At 40.6% G+C, this 15726-nt stretch overlaps 1 protein-coding gene across 1 annotated transcript in view; it reads right to left on the bottom strand.

The window, feature by feature from the left end:
- Window positions 1-15726, bottom strand: part of SUCLG2 (succinate-CoA ligase GDP-forming subunit beta) — a 276580-nt gene that overhangs the window by 211417 nt on the left and 49437 nt on the right. Inside the window, exon 2 of the mRNA XM_028110361.2 lies at window positions 2204-2345. Within this exon, the coding sequence (XP_027966162.2) occupies window positions 2204-2345 (142 nt within the window). The remainder of the gene's footprint in view (window positions 1-2203; window positions 2346-15726) is intronic.

Here is a 15726-nt window from a genome sequence, read left to right as displayed (position 1 = left end):
TCCTTCTATACACTTTGATTTTCTTAAAACCCCTCCTCAAGAACCAAAATGGCTTTTTGAAAAGTTTATTTTAATGTTTTTAACTTTACTTCTATTTAAATTTGCTTTATTGTCTGTGTCTTTCCCTGCCTTCACTCAGGCCCCAGCATAAAAATGCCACCTTGTTATAATTCTGTGCAAAGCAAAAATTCTGTCTTACAAACACAGTATACAATGCCCAACCACAAAGCAGTGGCTAAATAAATGCTTATAAAACACCAGGGACTAAGAAGTCAATTAGTTTAGTAAGCCCAAAAATCTCCATTCAAAATCTGAAAGATAAGCCCTCTCTGTTGTGCTCTGCCTAACTGGGGAGGGGATAGTAATCAGTTGGCTTCCAGAATTCCCTGAGGGACTCTTGGACCTGGAATACTAGTATGTCAGCACATTTGTGGAAATAATAGGGAAAATGAAGACCAAAAGACCGACTTGAACTTTACATTTCTTTGTTCTCATTACTCATTCCCTAACCCAAAGGAGTATAAAACAAAAATGATCCTTTCATGTAAAAGGGTTGGAATACTAACGTTTACTGAGTCTATTCCCACAATGCACAGAGGAGCTCTCATCCAGGTGTTGGTTGAATTTTACCATTTTTTTTCCACCATGAAAACCAATTTTGATAGTTTTTGAAAATGAAACCAATTTCCATTTCTTAAACTATAAGTCACTCCCAATTTCTACATTGAGCATCTGAAAATTACAAATTAATTTCCTTTTAGAATGTAAGTTCTGAAAAGAAAGAGGGCTTGCTTATCTTCCACAGCTGTAGCCACGGTGCCTAATACATGTGGCTGACAATCAATAAATATTTGTTGAAGGGAAGAATAAATTTCAACTGACATAACATAGAAAGGATCTGTCATATAAGCATCTGGCGGAACTCTGTAAGGGAGATAAAAGAACAATTACTAGCTGAAGTACCTCGTTCCTCACTCTTAAAAGAGCATAGAAAATTGGGAGATTGAAAATGGAGCCCACCTCTATCTTGCACTCTCAAACTTTTGCTACAGCTGCCTGGCAAGGGCAGTTAGCAGATGCTCCATTGTTTATTTCTAGTGGGAAGCCACCACTCTCCAAGGCTGCAGGCAAAGAATACACATGCACATCCTTCCAGTGTCCAGATCTATGCTGTCCAATATGGTAGCCACTAGCCCCACGTATCCACTGAGCACCCGAAATGTGGCTAGTGTGAAAGGAGATGTGCTGGAAATGTAAAATACAAACCAGATTCCTGAAGAGCAGGACAGAAACCGGATGTACACTATCCCACTGAAAACTGTTTTACATTAATTACATGTTAAAATGATAATAGTTTGGATATACTGGGGTGAGATACACTGGGGGAAACAAAATATATTACTAAAATTAACTTCACCCATTTCTTTTTAGTTCTCTTAATATGACCTAGAAAATTGTTACTTATGTGGCTCATGTTCTATTTCTACTGGACAGCGCTAAACCAGACTGACAGTAAGAGAGTCTCTATACCGCTAGAAGGAATAGTCATGGAAAAAACAGCTGGATCTGATTCCTAATTTCTCAATCTATAATTGGGAAATAAGGTAGATTTTCTACCACATACCAATGTATAATCTCCCTTAAAGGCTCACAACAGCACTTGGAGGATAACATAGTAGCTTTGATTTCTAGATAAGGAAACTGAAGCACAAAAAGGAGAAGGCACTTATAACAAAGTTACAGAGCTGGTAAATGGGAAGGCAAACCCTGATGCAAAGTCAGCCTGGCTTTCAAACGCATGCACTCTCTAGTCACTCAGAGAGAACTTTCTTCATGTTCTAGAGGCGTAAATAAGGATGCCAACCATCCTTCCTGCCTTACCTTGCTGTGGCTTCTCTTTGACACTCTACACTATTCACCCTTAGTTCTCCCAGCCACTAACCCACAGATCAAGAGAACCAAGTCAAATAATGGTGGAAAAATTCAGAAAAATTACAAAGTGACATCCCATACCCTGCTATCTTGTAAAAAAGAACCAAGTTTTCCTAATTGGGCTTTTTAGCCTTTGTAATTCAAAAGCTCTCCATCATATTTGTCACCATTAGTATAACCCGCTACAAAGAAATTTACCTATTGGTTCACTGCTACCAGTGAGGTCACTAATTTGGGCAAGTGTTATTTCACCTGTTGTGAATTAGCTTACTTAGTTTCTTAGCAGCCTCCAGAGCCTCCTTTGCAGTGTCTGCTACATAGAATCTTTGAACTCTGACTCCGTGGTCTGACATCAGTTTCTTGCTCTGGTATTCCTGCAGGTTTAGCCATCTTCGGGGGGTTAACTGAACTGCCTAGAGAAATTGAGAGAGAGAGAGAGAGGTAAGAACACTTAAAAATAACAAGAAAAATAAAAGGCAACACATGTAGCCAGTCTTACAGGTACCCTCAAATGACAATCAGCAACAGGTTTTTTTTTAAAAGGAAAAAAAAAACCTACAAATTCTTCATGCTTAATTGTTTTTCTAATCAAAAATGTTAAGGACAACTACACATACAACAAATGGATGCAGGTTTAAAGAAATGGTGAGAACTGAATAGCGTCTATCATCAAGTTAACAAGAATGTGCCAATGTCAATATCCTAGCTTTGACACTGAACTGAAACTAAGATGTCAACATGAGGGCAAGAGGGGGAAGGGTACATGGGACTGTTGCACTTCATTTGCAGTTCCCTATGAGGCTATAAGTATTTAAGAATAAAAGGTTATTTTTTAAAATGTTAAGAACTCGGAGCACCTGGGTGGCTCAGTCGTTAAGCATCTGCCTTTGGCTCAGGTCATGATCCCAGGGTCCTGGGATCGAGCCCTGCATCAGGCTCCCTGCTCCGTGGGAAGCCAGCTTCTCCCTCTCCCACTCCCCCTGCTTGTGTTCCCCCTCTCACTGTGTCTCTCTTTGTCAAATAAATAAATAAAATATTTTTTAAAAAGTTAAGAACTCTATTATATAGGATATGCCTCCCCCACTGCCACCCCAAATAAAGTTCATAGCATTATTTTAATAACTGTGTGCACATCGTCAATCATTGTAAGGTATCAGAAAATTTTTTTAACACTTTGAGGTTTGACGGACCACAGATTAATCCACTTCTTTACCACAATTTTTAATAGAAGCTAGGCACAGTCATTATGTGTTTAATGATATCTCTTTCACACACCAAATTTGAGGATCGTAATCTGAAACAATCATTAATTAAACTACTTCCTAAAAACTGCAACTTGTGTATTAAAGTAACTTTGTTTAAGCATCATGTAGAAGTGGTTTTCCAATATGTACTATCAGTTAGTTCTTAATCTGTGCTGAAAGAAAGTAATCAAAGAGCAGAATAACATGAACAAATAAATTCTTCTCATTGTATTCAGTAAAACCAAAAGCATTCCTGATTGAATCTACACACCCCATTTTTTAAAAGAGAAAAAAGTGAATATACCTAGTTTAAGCTCATTTCCAGCCATGAGTCATGATGCAAAAACAAACACACACACTACTCACAAAAGGTAAGATAACAATGCCATTAATGCACAAACCAAAAAATCAGTCACACAACTTGGTCACAGGATTGGTGGAGGAAAATCATCTGACATACTTCCTAATGGTTTCTGTCAATGGCCTTGGTGGATGGCCAAGACAATATCACACAGACCATTAACACATCCACAGGGCTTTACAACATGGAACCATTAGGTTTCAGGACCTCAAATGTGTCCTTCAAATGGCACTTTCTTCTGGAATCTCCAAGCTACAATGCATTCATGGATCTCTTCTGGACCAGGGACATTCCAAGACTTCAGAACTTTACAACTAAACTGGATTTTACTCAAGGGCAGAAAGTGTCTTCAACTTCTTTGTATTCTAAAGAAGAATGTGATGGTGCTTGGCATTTGGAAAATACTCAAGAAATACTAGTTAGATGGCCAAATGAGTAAGGCCTGCCTTTGTCCTTTTGTTCTCAACTACAGGTAATTTTTCATTTCCAGAAAGTGACTTTCTCTAAAAATAGAAAAGTAAAAGTTCTTCAGACCTTAAAAAAATAATCATCATCTACATACTCTCGTAAAAAACTCAAATCTCAACATAAATGAGCCCAAAGAAATCTCTCTGTTCCAGCCTTCCGAACACTGGTAATGATGTTTTAAATGTTGAAGTTATCTACACTTCATCTTCAGAAATAAATAATATTGGAGTCAAAATAAATTATCAGACAAGCTATGCTCACATCATATACTGTATGATTTATTAACTGCTCATGATTAGTTAATCTTACTTCTGAATTTTTAAGTCTTGATGAAACATTAGTAATTTGAAAAACACAAAATATCACACACGAACATACTCATTGACTTAAGAGTCTTAATAACACATCGTATAACAAATGTACCAGGAAAAATTCAAGTCTCAAGCATTTAGTGTAAGCTTCCTAATGAAAGAAAAGATTAAGCATGAGATATATACTATATTCTAGGACCACTTTTAAAAGGCAGATGGGGAAGTATCAATAGATTAAGTTTATGTTGACACATCAACTTAAAGCCATTAACAGAAGAAGAAAAAAAGAACTACAGTTTGAAAAGAGCATGTGAGAGACTAAAAACAGCCACTAAAAACAGTGTGGTCTGGTCAATTCCTTTTCATTAGAACACTGGCCGTATTAATTTTGGATATGTTAATGCAATCTGCTGCAAACTAATTGCAATTGATCCAAAGACCAGCTCCATAGACATATAATACATATTGACCGTTTCTGCATTGACTCAGATGAAAGCCTGCTTAAAATCTGTTGCTCTTAAATTGAAAACCAACACAGTGAACATAGTTCCAAGCCACTGCAGATACCCAAGCTATCACTCCACAATCATCTTACAGAATAATCATCTACCTTTGTCAAACCTAAGCTCAGAAGAGTAGGGCCCGTGGCTGGGTCTAAAACTTCATCAATTCAACTGCATTTACTAAGAATCTGTGGTATATCCAGAGAGGAAAATGTTAAGTCTAACTGCATTTTCAGGGGGAAGAAAAAAAGGAGAGAAATTTACTAAGTGGATGGTGTCAAGTATGCTGGAAATGTAATCAACTGCTAAATCATAAAAGCAATAATAAGAATAGATTCCTCTCTTATTACGGAGCATTGGCCATGTGCTAGGCATTCTACTAAGCACTCATGTTATCTAACAGTCAAAACCATTGTGAAAAGTGAAGTAGTATTATATCTCTCTGCAACTGTCATTAATGCAAACCAACCAATACCGTTAGTCTTCTTCCTTCTAGATACTTCCCTGCCTTAGATGAAGTTAGGTGCAACTGTGTAACTAGTTCTGGTCAATAAATCATAATATATATGGCGAATATATATGGTGTAACTCATGTGGGCCAACATTTGATTACCAACGCTTCTCCCTGTAAGTTCTCTCTCTCTTGACATGGGGAATGGGAATATTTTCATTGGCAGCTAGCCTATCAGTCAGGGGTCACAGTGAAGACAGACACACTCCCAGGTCACTCACAATGAATGCGTAATGAAAAATAAACCTCTGTGGATTTCCAGCCACTGAGATTCTGGAGAATACTTCTGACTGTGGCAGAGCCTAGCCTATCTGTAGCATCCTGACTAATAAAACCATCTTACAGATCAGGAAACCCAGGCTGAGGGTTAAGTCACTGGCCAAAGATCACAGGCAGCTGTCAAGCAGCAAAATTTCCCTAATCCACACTGTTGATCCACTGAGTCATACTGTTGGCTCCCTGTGTTTATATTATGGTCCCACCACATTCCCAGAGGCCCCTTGGTGATAAAGACTGAGACCAGGATAGTGAGATTGTGTTCTTCTCCTCAAAAAGCCAGAAGTCTGCCAGGAATGGAATTCTCATGAAATGCTGGCACAGTGCTTGCTAGGAAAAATGTAACTTTGGGAGGGAGGTAGGGAGGTGGAGATGTGCTAATAAGACACTAGAATGGTAGAAGCAGTTTATTTGAACTCATAGGAAGAGCTACCTGTTAAAACCCTAGACTTGTATCTTCCCAGGGAATGCATGTACTCCGGAATATGAGCAATGGAAAGAGTTTAAGGACCATTTGACCCAGTACCTTTCAATACTTTCTGCCAGTTACTTGCCCATTTGCCTTCAGGTCAATCCCTAAGCTCTTTGCCAACTGACTTCTGCCTAAATTTGAGACTCCATTCAGAGACTGAACAATGAGAAGAAGACATCAGGCTGCTTCTTCCTCTTTCTGAGTCAGGCTTCAGGTCCCCCCAGAAAACCCTTCCTCCATAATTCTAGCTCCCACTGTCTGCCCCACCATGACCCCTGCACTCATCAGCTGGCCCTGGACTCTGATAACACCACCTCCTTCCACCCCTCAGGCTCGCAGAGGATTCCTTTTGTTGCCATTCTCTGGGTTGCCTTCCCAGTCCCTCTTTGCCTGCCAAGAGTTCTAACACCTTTGTCAGTAACTGTCTCCCCCTGTTAAATCTATTAAACAACCTGGTGCTCCACAGAGCCTGAAGGTGCCCCCTTCAAGGCACAGGAGTGGAAGGGCAATGGCAGTGGCCCACTTATGAAGGTGACTTTGGGACCCCACTCCGAGGCAGTTTCTCAGGCAATCACATGTTTCATATACTGGGGTTCCAGAGTATGGAAGGACTAGTGGGGACCAACCTCCTCATTTTACCGTCAGGAAACTTGAGGCCTAAAGATGGGAAGTAACCTGCCTAAGGATCCTCTAGTGAGCCAGAGGCAGGAGGAAAACTAGACTAATCCCCATTTTCTGTTCTTCTTTCATACAGAGTTTGGCAAGTGACCATATTAGGAACAGCATCATGTTCTCAAAACAGCTGGGGTGGGTGGGCACCTGGGGTGAGTTCCATCTGGACATTCATGCTGACCTTTCCAAGGCTCCCTTCCCTTCCATGTTTCTTCACCGGAGCAAGCATTTCCAAGCTTGGACGGAAGTGGGAAATACAACTTACAAGAAAAGCACGGCATAAAGATTTAAGGGCCTGTGGGAACAAGGGAGAAGAGGCAGAAGAAAAAGAATGAAAAATGAGGGGAAAGACAAAGAGAGCCAAGAGATAAAAAGACAATGACTAAGCAGGCAAAAATTCACAAGAAAACTCCAAGCACAAAATTAGACAACTACAGAGAAAAAAATGACACGACCGAGAAATCATCCTTCGCCCCATGGTTTTAAAATTAGAGGTGTAGAGACTACTGAAATAGCAGCACAGGAGGAGAAAAATCAATAAAGGGAGTAGAGAAAATGTCATCGAGCTGGGCGCCCCCCAAAGGGAAACTCGGTGAGCCACATCTGCCCACTGGCTCTGCGCGCCCCCTCGGTCTTTCTGCACACAGCCTGATGCTCCACAGCAAAGCTTCTTCCCTCAGGAAGGTAGTTGAGTCAAGTCTTAGGAAGAGCTGTGGACCCACTAGTAACCAGGAAAATAGAAATTAAAAGAAAAACGAAGGTTTCATGATGTTACTGGTGAAGGTATGGTGAAATGTGCTTCCCCACACACTACCCATGCAAAGACAACACCAGTGTGACCACCTTCAAAACCAATCTGACAGCACTGATGAAAACTCAAACAACCACTGTTGAAAGTTCTGAACTGGAACATCTCCTTTTGGGTGCTTAACCTAGCGAAACATGTACTAGGGATATGTACCAGGATCTTGTGTACTGTGTTGTGTATAATAAAGGATAAAGTTGGACGGTAATCTAGATGCCTAGCAAATAGGAAATAGGCTGAACAAACAACAATGCGTTCTAACAATATGAAGCATTCAAAATATCTGTGGCAACACAATAGCACCCAGTATGTGGTCCCCTACATCCTCAGTTCTTTTGTAGAAAGGGTGCCAAAACTCTTAAACAACCACATACAACCCTCCAGGATCCTTTTCCTTGGCTGTGAGGTCCTGGGAGCCACGTGGGGAGAGGGTAGAGTCACAGGGTTGAAGCAGCCTGGATTACTGACTTAACTGAACAGACTACTGCCTTGGCCCTGGAGTCACCAGACCCACATTTGCATGAATGAGAAATAAACCTTTGATGTGTTTACCACTGAGATCTTGGGAATAACTTGTAATTGCCTCATTGACTAGCCTAGACTGATAAGTATGAACGTCCTAACATTGATTGTTCTCCAAGGCATATTACTGAAAGAAAACAGCCAACTTCTTTCAATATTTGAAGTACAATAACATTTATATGTCTGACACACATGTCCACACACAAAGCAACATTCTCTATCTTTTAAGAACTGGTATAGGTATAAGTACATGTACAGGGAAAGGTCCAGATGAAGCTCACCAACTCCATGCCAGTAAACTTGAGGAGGACAGACCAGAAATGTGGCAATTAAAGGGAGGTTTACCCTAATCTATAATTTTTAAGACAATTCTCATAGAAAAACATTCATTTATTATTTGTGCAATGAAAATCAATCTACTTAGAAACAGCATTGAGAGGGAGTAATCAAACCTAGGCTTTAACCCAACTGCACAGCCTGGAGCATCTATTAACTTGTCTTGGAAATGAAGGGCTTGCACCCTTACTTCAAGGCAGCAGAATTCTCCAAATGCAGTGTGAAATCAAGGCGGGGGGAGGGCAAAGGCATGCATTCTCTGTTACATAGAACGACCACCCCAATATAAACGTCTGCTGTGAGATAGGAAGAGGCTCTTAAACCTCATTTCAAGCTCTCAACAGCAATGACGACAGTGGAATACAAACAAGGAATTAGCTGTAAACTCAGAGGAAAATATATTCCCCTCTCGTTGCAAGCATGGCAAGGAAGGCAGATGCTCAGTGGGCTGTGGCAGGCCAAAAGTTGGTATGTGTTTGTTATATTTTAGTTTTTGCCAATGTTATTCTGTATGTAAATTAGCACCCATAAATCTACCTTAGTCACGTTACCGAGGAAATAGTAGGCTTCAAATAAACATGTTGGTGCCATGAAAAGACAGATATAACTCAATGTGTCTCAATATGGGTATCACAAAATAAAAGACCTGCTTGCTTAAAACAGGCTCTGATGAAGATGCCACTTCACTATCACTCTGTATAAGAGATTCAGTGGAATCCTGTTTATAAAAGGAAAATTATAATAATAGCAGCAATAATAATAATAAAAATAATGGTACTTTTCTGTTTAATCCTGGATGCAATTCTATCAACTCCTCCTTCAGAAAGACAACATGCTAAAAACACAAAGAAAAGCAACATCGTGCTAGAAGCCTAAGCCTATGGAAAAAAAAATGACGTCAGATGTGGAAGAAAGCATAGGAACCTGGGTACAGACACTTTGTTACAGTTTACTGGATGTTTGGGCTAAAGTGGGGGGCCTTCATTTGGAGTCACCTTTGGAAATACAGCAACCTTTTTATCTAGAACTGGAATGCTCCTGACCGTTCTCCATTTAGGTGACCCCCACTTTGCACAGTGTAAGGAAATGGATTAACCAATTAGTGCTCTGTGGCTGAGTTTGTATGCTCTAGCAGGTGCACAGAGAGACCATGAGCACTTACAAAATGGAGGAAACTTAACAGGCCCATCCTCATAGGCTGCTCTGAGGGTTAAATGAGTGTGCAAATCTACTGGAATAGTGCCCAACAGATCATAAGTACTCAAAAGAATGTTTTGCCATTATTATTCTTTAATGCAGAAGTACAAAGAGGGAGGGAAAGTATAACATGGAGACAGTGAACAATCCCTAAAATAAAAATAGTAGGTGATCCCATAAATGATAAAGAAGCACTCACAGTGTCCTGCTGTTCACTTTAAATGCATCTGGGGAAGTATTTTTAAACTCTAATAGTGAAATCTCTATACTTAAATCACTCAACAGTCACAGAAAGAGAAAGGACAGTAATTTACAAAAGGAAGGACCAAAGCTCACACTTAGTAAGCAAATGAAAATGTGCCATTTGAGCTAAGTACGTTGACTTTCCATCTCATTTGAGCCAGGGTAACTCCCACCTCACAAATGAGCAAATGTGAGGGTCAGAGAGATTAAGTAACTTGTCTGAGGCTACTCAGCCATCGGATAAGTGATTCAGGATTTGAATCAAAGTCTAAAAAACCCATGGGCTTTCTATTATTCCAAATGATTGATTATTTGGGGGGGTCAGTCTGTGAATCCAAATCAATAAAAAAGACTTGGAAGGAGCCAGACAAAAACCATACTGCCACTCCCAACCTAAAAATACAGTGTTCCATGTAAAAGGAGGGAAGACAAGGCAGCAGACACAGTGAGAGTTAACAGAGGGGGGCGCGGACGGAATGTGCCGGGGGCTGGAGAAGCAAAGTCGAGTTTCCTGATGAAGAGGAACAAGAGTTAGGCTCTCCTTTATACAAGAGCAGAATCAGATCAGATGAGGAGCCCAGGTCCGCTTCCGCTCCTCGGGCACTGTGTCTCTGACAGCAACACACCCGTCTGCCTGAAGACCCCACAGTAAGGAGGGAGCGGCATCTGTTAAAAATAAATAACCTGTCCTACCAGGAAGGAAATGAAAGTTCAACTTGCAGACCATCCAGAAACTGGATCATAGTGTTTATGATTAGGATTAATGCTTCTTGGGGTACCCTGACAAAATCTTCTATTTTTAAACCAAACCAAATCCTAGCTGACATGCAGCAGTGCCATGAAGTTACAGAAATTCTACTATACACTTGACAAGCATTACCTCATTTAATTCTCCCAACAGCCCTACAAGGAAGAAACTGATAGCCCATTTTACAGATGGGCAAAGTAAGGCTCATCAGAGAAGTGAAGTGTTGCTAAGACTAACAGAGACGTTTAGAGGCAGGGCCATTTTTCAAATGCACATGTGCCTGACTCCAGCAGTCTGCTCTTCAGTGAAACGCTAACAGTGAATGCCCCCGCCCCCAGTCCACAAAAGTGGGTCTTGAGCAATGAATGCGGCCGCAGGAGAAACATGAGGTCGTGTACAGATTTCACTGCAGGAAGGTACAGAGCTGTCCTGAATATGAGGCTGGAGGGAAAAATGGGAAGCTCTGAATGAAAGGCTCCTGGATGGGTTTCACTAAGTCAAAAGAATTAAGATTCTCAGAGATACCACCTTGTTCTTTTTATCCTAGGTTCAGCAGAAAAGCAGCATGTTTTTTTTTAAGGAGCAAAGAAATGTAAAACTCTTTGTAGTAAGGACAAATGCCCAGAGGAGGGTTCATTCCATAACTCTGTACTGTGGCTCTGCCAGCAGCAAGAAAGAAGGGGAGGGAAAAAAATACAGCCTTGATAGACATTAGCATATTAACACAACAGCAGAAACAAATGTATAAAAGGCACTAAAAATAGTGAACAGCATCATTTCGAAAATGCCTGCCCATCCCCTAGTGTAGAGGGTTTAGGTCGACTATGTTGCAGAGGAAAATCACCTGAATTTTATATCGTGAACAGAAGTGGGCAGGATTTATTTACATGAAGAAAGAAAACAAATTAAAGTCGAGTAAACATATACATGCTCCTACCAGGGAAACCGGCCGAATCTGTACTTTGTTCATTCATTTGAACAGTTCTCCACTGGGCCTTTATAATGTGGTCATAATATAATGAGGTCTACTGGTCATTCATCAGCACAGACAAGGTCTTTTGCTGTCACAGAGCTCAGGTCCTAGGAGGGGAGGCAGGGAAGGACGTGAACACAGAAGGGGAGAACGTACTGACAGAGTGGGGAGTGCTCTGGAGGAAGTAATACACACAAGGAATTACGGAGGCAAAGGGGACACTGGAGGTGACCTGGGAGCAAATGCCATCTGCACAAAGACCTGAAGACAGAAAGGAGACAGGCACATGAAGAAGCCAGGGAGAAACCTAGCAGGCATGGTCCAAGGCCCTGCAGCAGGAAAGGGTGAGTAGGGGCAGGAGCTAGGGGAGACTAGGTCAGAGAGGAGGAGAGAGAGGGAAGCAGGGACCAGACCATGAAGGTGCTTGGAAGCTGCGGTCCAGAGTTTAGATTTTATTCACTCAGAGTTTTAAGCAGGGGAGTGAGATCAAGTTCACATTTTGGAAAAGTCACTCTGTTTTCTTCTGTGTAGAGAAGGGAACCAGCTACGAGAGCTGCATTAAACCAGCCCAGAGTCAGCCACCTTTTTCTATACACAGCAGAATAGAGATAGTAAAGAGCCAAATAGTAAATCTGGCTTTGAGGCCAGAGAGTCTCTGCTCCAACTCCAACTTTGTCACGTAAAGCAGGCAGAGATAATAAAAAATGAATAGGCATGGCTGTGTCCCAGCAAAGCTTTGTTTGCAGAAACAGTTTTGGCTGTGGAGCCAGTTTGCAGACCCTCAACTAAGTAACAGAGAAGCACAGTGGAGGTAGAAACTGAGAAATGAAGGGATTTGGGATATAGTTTGGTGATAAAGCAAAGCTTACTCATGAATTAGATGTGGGCTTTAAGTTAAAGGGGAATCTAGTATTAGATACAAACACACAGAAAGACACACACCTGACACAGTTCATATGAACCTAGTGAATTTTATATACCTGCTAGCTATAAAAGAAGCATTTCCTTAGCAACAATCTTAACCTTGGATTTTCTGCCCAAACTGGCCTTTGCATCATGCTTAATTTTTGAGAGTCCCATACATCATTCCACCACATCAGAGCTTCTGGGTCTTTGATCTTAAAACCATCTTCCATTATTTACTATTAATTCCAGTGGGCAACATGCAAACTGCCCTGCTTTAGCCCCATCTTGCTAAATCTGGCCCATCTGCAGCTTCTTTCCAAAGAGATAACACAAGGCCTCCCTTGATTAAAGAAACACCATGTAGGAGGAAGGACGGGAGGGAGGGAGAGAGGGAGGGAGGAAGGAGGGAAGGCAGGCAGGCATAAAGATTATTTTGAGTGGAAGATACCAGAAAAGTAGACACAAGAAAAACTCTCTGCTCTCCTTCTCCCTCCACCCAAAAGGGCAGGATGATTCTTAATCACGGGACATAAATCTACACTTAGTCCAGAGACAGCACCATAGGAGTCACTATAACAAACTTTACTAATCCTTATCTTCCATTAGCATCCCCCTAGATTTACCTTCCTACAGTTTGTTGCCCTAGAAGCTCAAAGTCCTTTTCCTTTGGCTTAGCACTTCTCTGCAAATTTACTGTTCTTTTATTAAGATGCAACATAAACCCAAGTTCTGACTACCCCCTTTGAGTCACGGATTAGTGAGTTTTCCCAGGGGTATGTGTACCTCTTAATAAACTCGTTTCTTTTTCTCTAGTCACTCTGTCCTTTAGTAGACTCATTTGCAGGACCTTGGCCAATGAACCTAAGATGAGTAAAAGGAAAAAGTGTTTTCCTCGTCTACATATACAAGTTGTCATATCCAAAGTTTAGAAGGTGACATGTCAACTTTCGGATAGTAACTCTGTTAGAGAGTCAGAGAGGGCTATGGGTTTGGGGAAGGGGCATCAAGAGACTTCAACTTTATCAGTTATGCTTTACATCTTTTACTAAAAATGATCTGAGCAAATACAAGAAAACAGCAATATTTAAAACTTCTTCATCCTGGACACATGGATGACTATGACATTAATCTCAATATTCTGCTTTTTCTCTAAATAAAAATAATTGTACACTTTGTGTAATAAATTTAGTAACTACATAATTCCATAAAGATGGATTTACTAATCGATAAAATGAAAAAAATAAGGTATAAAATACAATTTCAATCGGAAAAAAATAGAAAATAAGATCTGGAAGAACCCTGAGATCATGGCAGGCCAAGAGCTCATGACGAGTAACTGAGGCCTCGAGGCATTACTACACCAGCTACCAAGCCAGCAGCGCCTTGCTCGACAAGCCAGTGTGAAGAGTCCATCCACATGCTTAGGCACTGACCTTCCAGCACACCAATACCGCATCTTTGTATAACACGTGAGCTCAGGGAAGGGGGTAGCAGACACTGGTTTTCGTCTATGGACTGCCTAAGGTTTCAGCCAGGTGCCTTGGTCTTAGGACAATTTTATGTTCATAAAAATCTGGCTTTTGCTCACTTATGGCAAAAGTGAATAACTCTGGACGTTATGTCCTGAAAATTAGGTCTGTTTCATCCCATAAAAATGTGTGTGTGTGTGTGTGTGTGTGTGTGTGCACATGCACGAGTGTGTGTGCATGTGTGATTTCTTCAAATCACTCCAGTGAGTTTTGTCACCAAAGAGTCTCTCTGGTAACAAAAGGGGGTTTAAGATTCTAAGAACAGTCTCAAGTATAGTGCTAACTTGAAATCAAATTCAAAAGAATACAATAAAAGAACAGCCATGAGCTCAATCTTGATCAATCTGAGCTCAGCTAACCCCAGCCATCCATTTTACACATTTACACATGCATTAGAGCAGACTATTACTCTCACTATTTATGAGGGTCAGAAGGGAAAATACTACATATTTTTCCTCAACCACATTAAACAAAAACATCATCAGTATGAAAAGACCTACAGGGGTGTTTTTCAAGTTCTCCACCTGGAATGAGCTTGTGATACTAAGCAAGTAAAGCTGAGTTATTAATAAAACAGAGTACCCTACCTTCCAGGGTTGCTGGGAGGAAACATACATGTAAGGTATGTGATGGGGCTTTGGCATACGTGTGTTCAACACATCCATGACAATGGGTCAAATATGACAATCTCAGTGCATCAGATCTAGCTCCTTCATAGAGCCCTGCACCCTTCCTTCCTCCACCCCCTTCAGTTCCCAATTTGTTAGCCCTCCTTAAATTACTCCCAGAAGTCCCATCCAATAAATTCAGGGAAAGCTTGCAAGGGGCAGACTTTATTTCAATCAACCCACTCATGTTCCTTCTAACAATCTAATAGTGCTTAATAGTTCAGGATACATTTGAGTTTAATGGGATTTACCTGATAGAAATAGACTTCTCATCGCTTCTTTATAGTGGCAGTTTTGAGCGACCTAGCTAACTCAATCTCACAGGTTCACCTGTCACCCTGGCATGCTGAAGAAATGACTCAGAGAGTAGTAAATGAGTGATCTTTGCTGGAGAAATTCCTGAGACTGTCTCTTTGACATTTTGAAGGTTTGCTGTACAGAATGGTAATTGGTGTCTGCAAGGTTCCAAGTCCACTATTTGTGTTTAGAAATTGATTCCATTCCTGTTGATGAATAAAATATTGCCACTATGAAAAACTAGATCTTAGAATTTTCTACTAAGAAAGGTGACAACATTATAGAGAGTACCCCTTTTTTCACATTTCCACTGTCAGAATCCCCATTTACAGAAGAAATTACAATCTCGAGTATTAAATCCCATCACCTTCCTCAATACTCTACATATAATGTCCTAGTTATGAAAGAAAAGTGAATGCCAAATCTTTCAATTCACATTAGTCATCTCTTCTCTGGTAATTAGAGTTTCTTTAGCCAGAATGGGGGAGGGGGAGAATCACAAAATTTTACTTACATCTGTGCGAATAAACCACAGAAGTTAAATTCAAGGCAAGCTTTCAGAAAACTTGATAACATGAAAATGAAACTTCAAAATAATCCCTGAAAATAGTGTAGGGTACATGGCATTCACTATCCTCCAGAAAACTTTTAAAAGAATTACTGTCATTCATTTGAAAAAACCACTGTAATGATAGAAAAATCCAAAAAGCACACACAGACAAGAGGACAATCTGACCCTTGCAAAACAGACA

This window comes from Eumetopias jubatus, unplaced genomic scaffold (assembly GCF_037043125.1).
Source record: "Eumetopias jubatus isolate StellerSeaLion01/CBP00866 unplaced genomic scaffold, mEumJub1_p1.0 scaffold_1, whole genome shotgun sequence".
Classification (NCBI taxonomy): Eukaryota; Metazoa; Chordata; class Mammalia; order Carnivora; family Otariidae; genus Eumetopias; species Eumetopias jubatus.
This window is presented reverse-complemented; position numbering and strand designations above follow the sequence as displayed.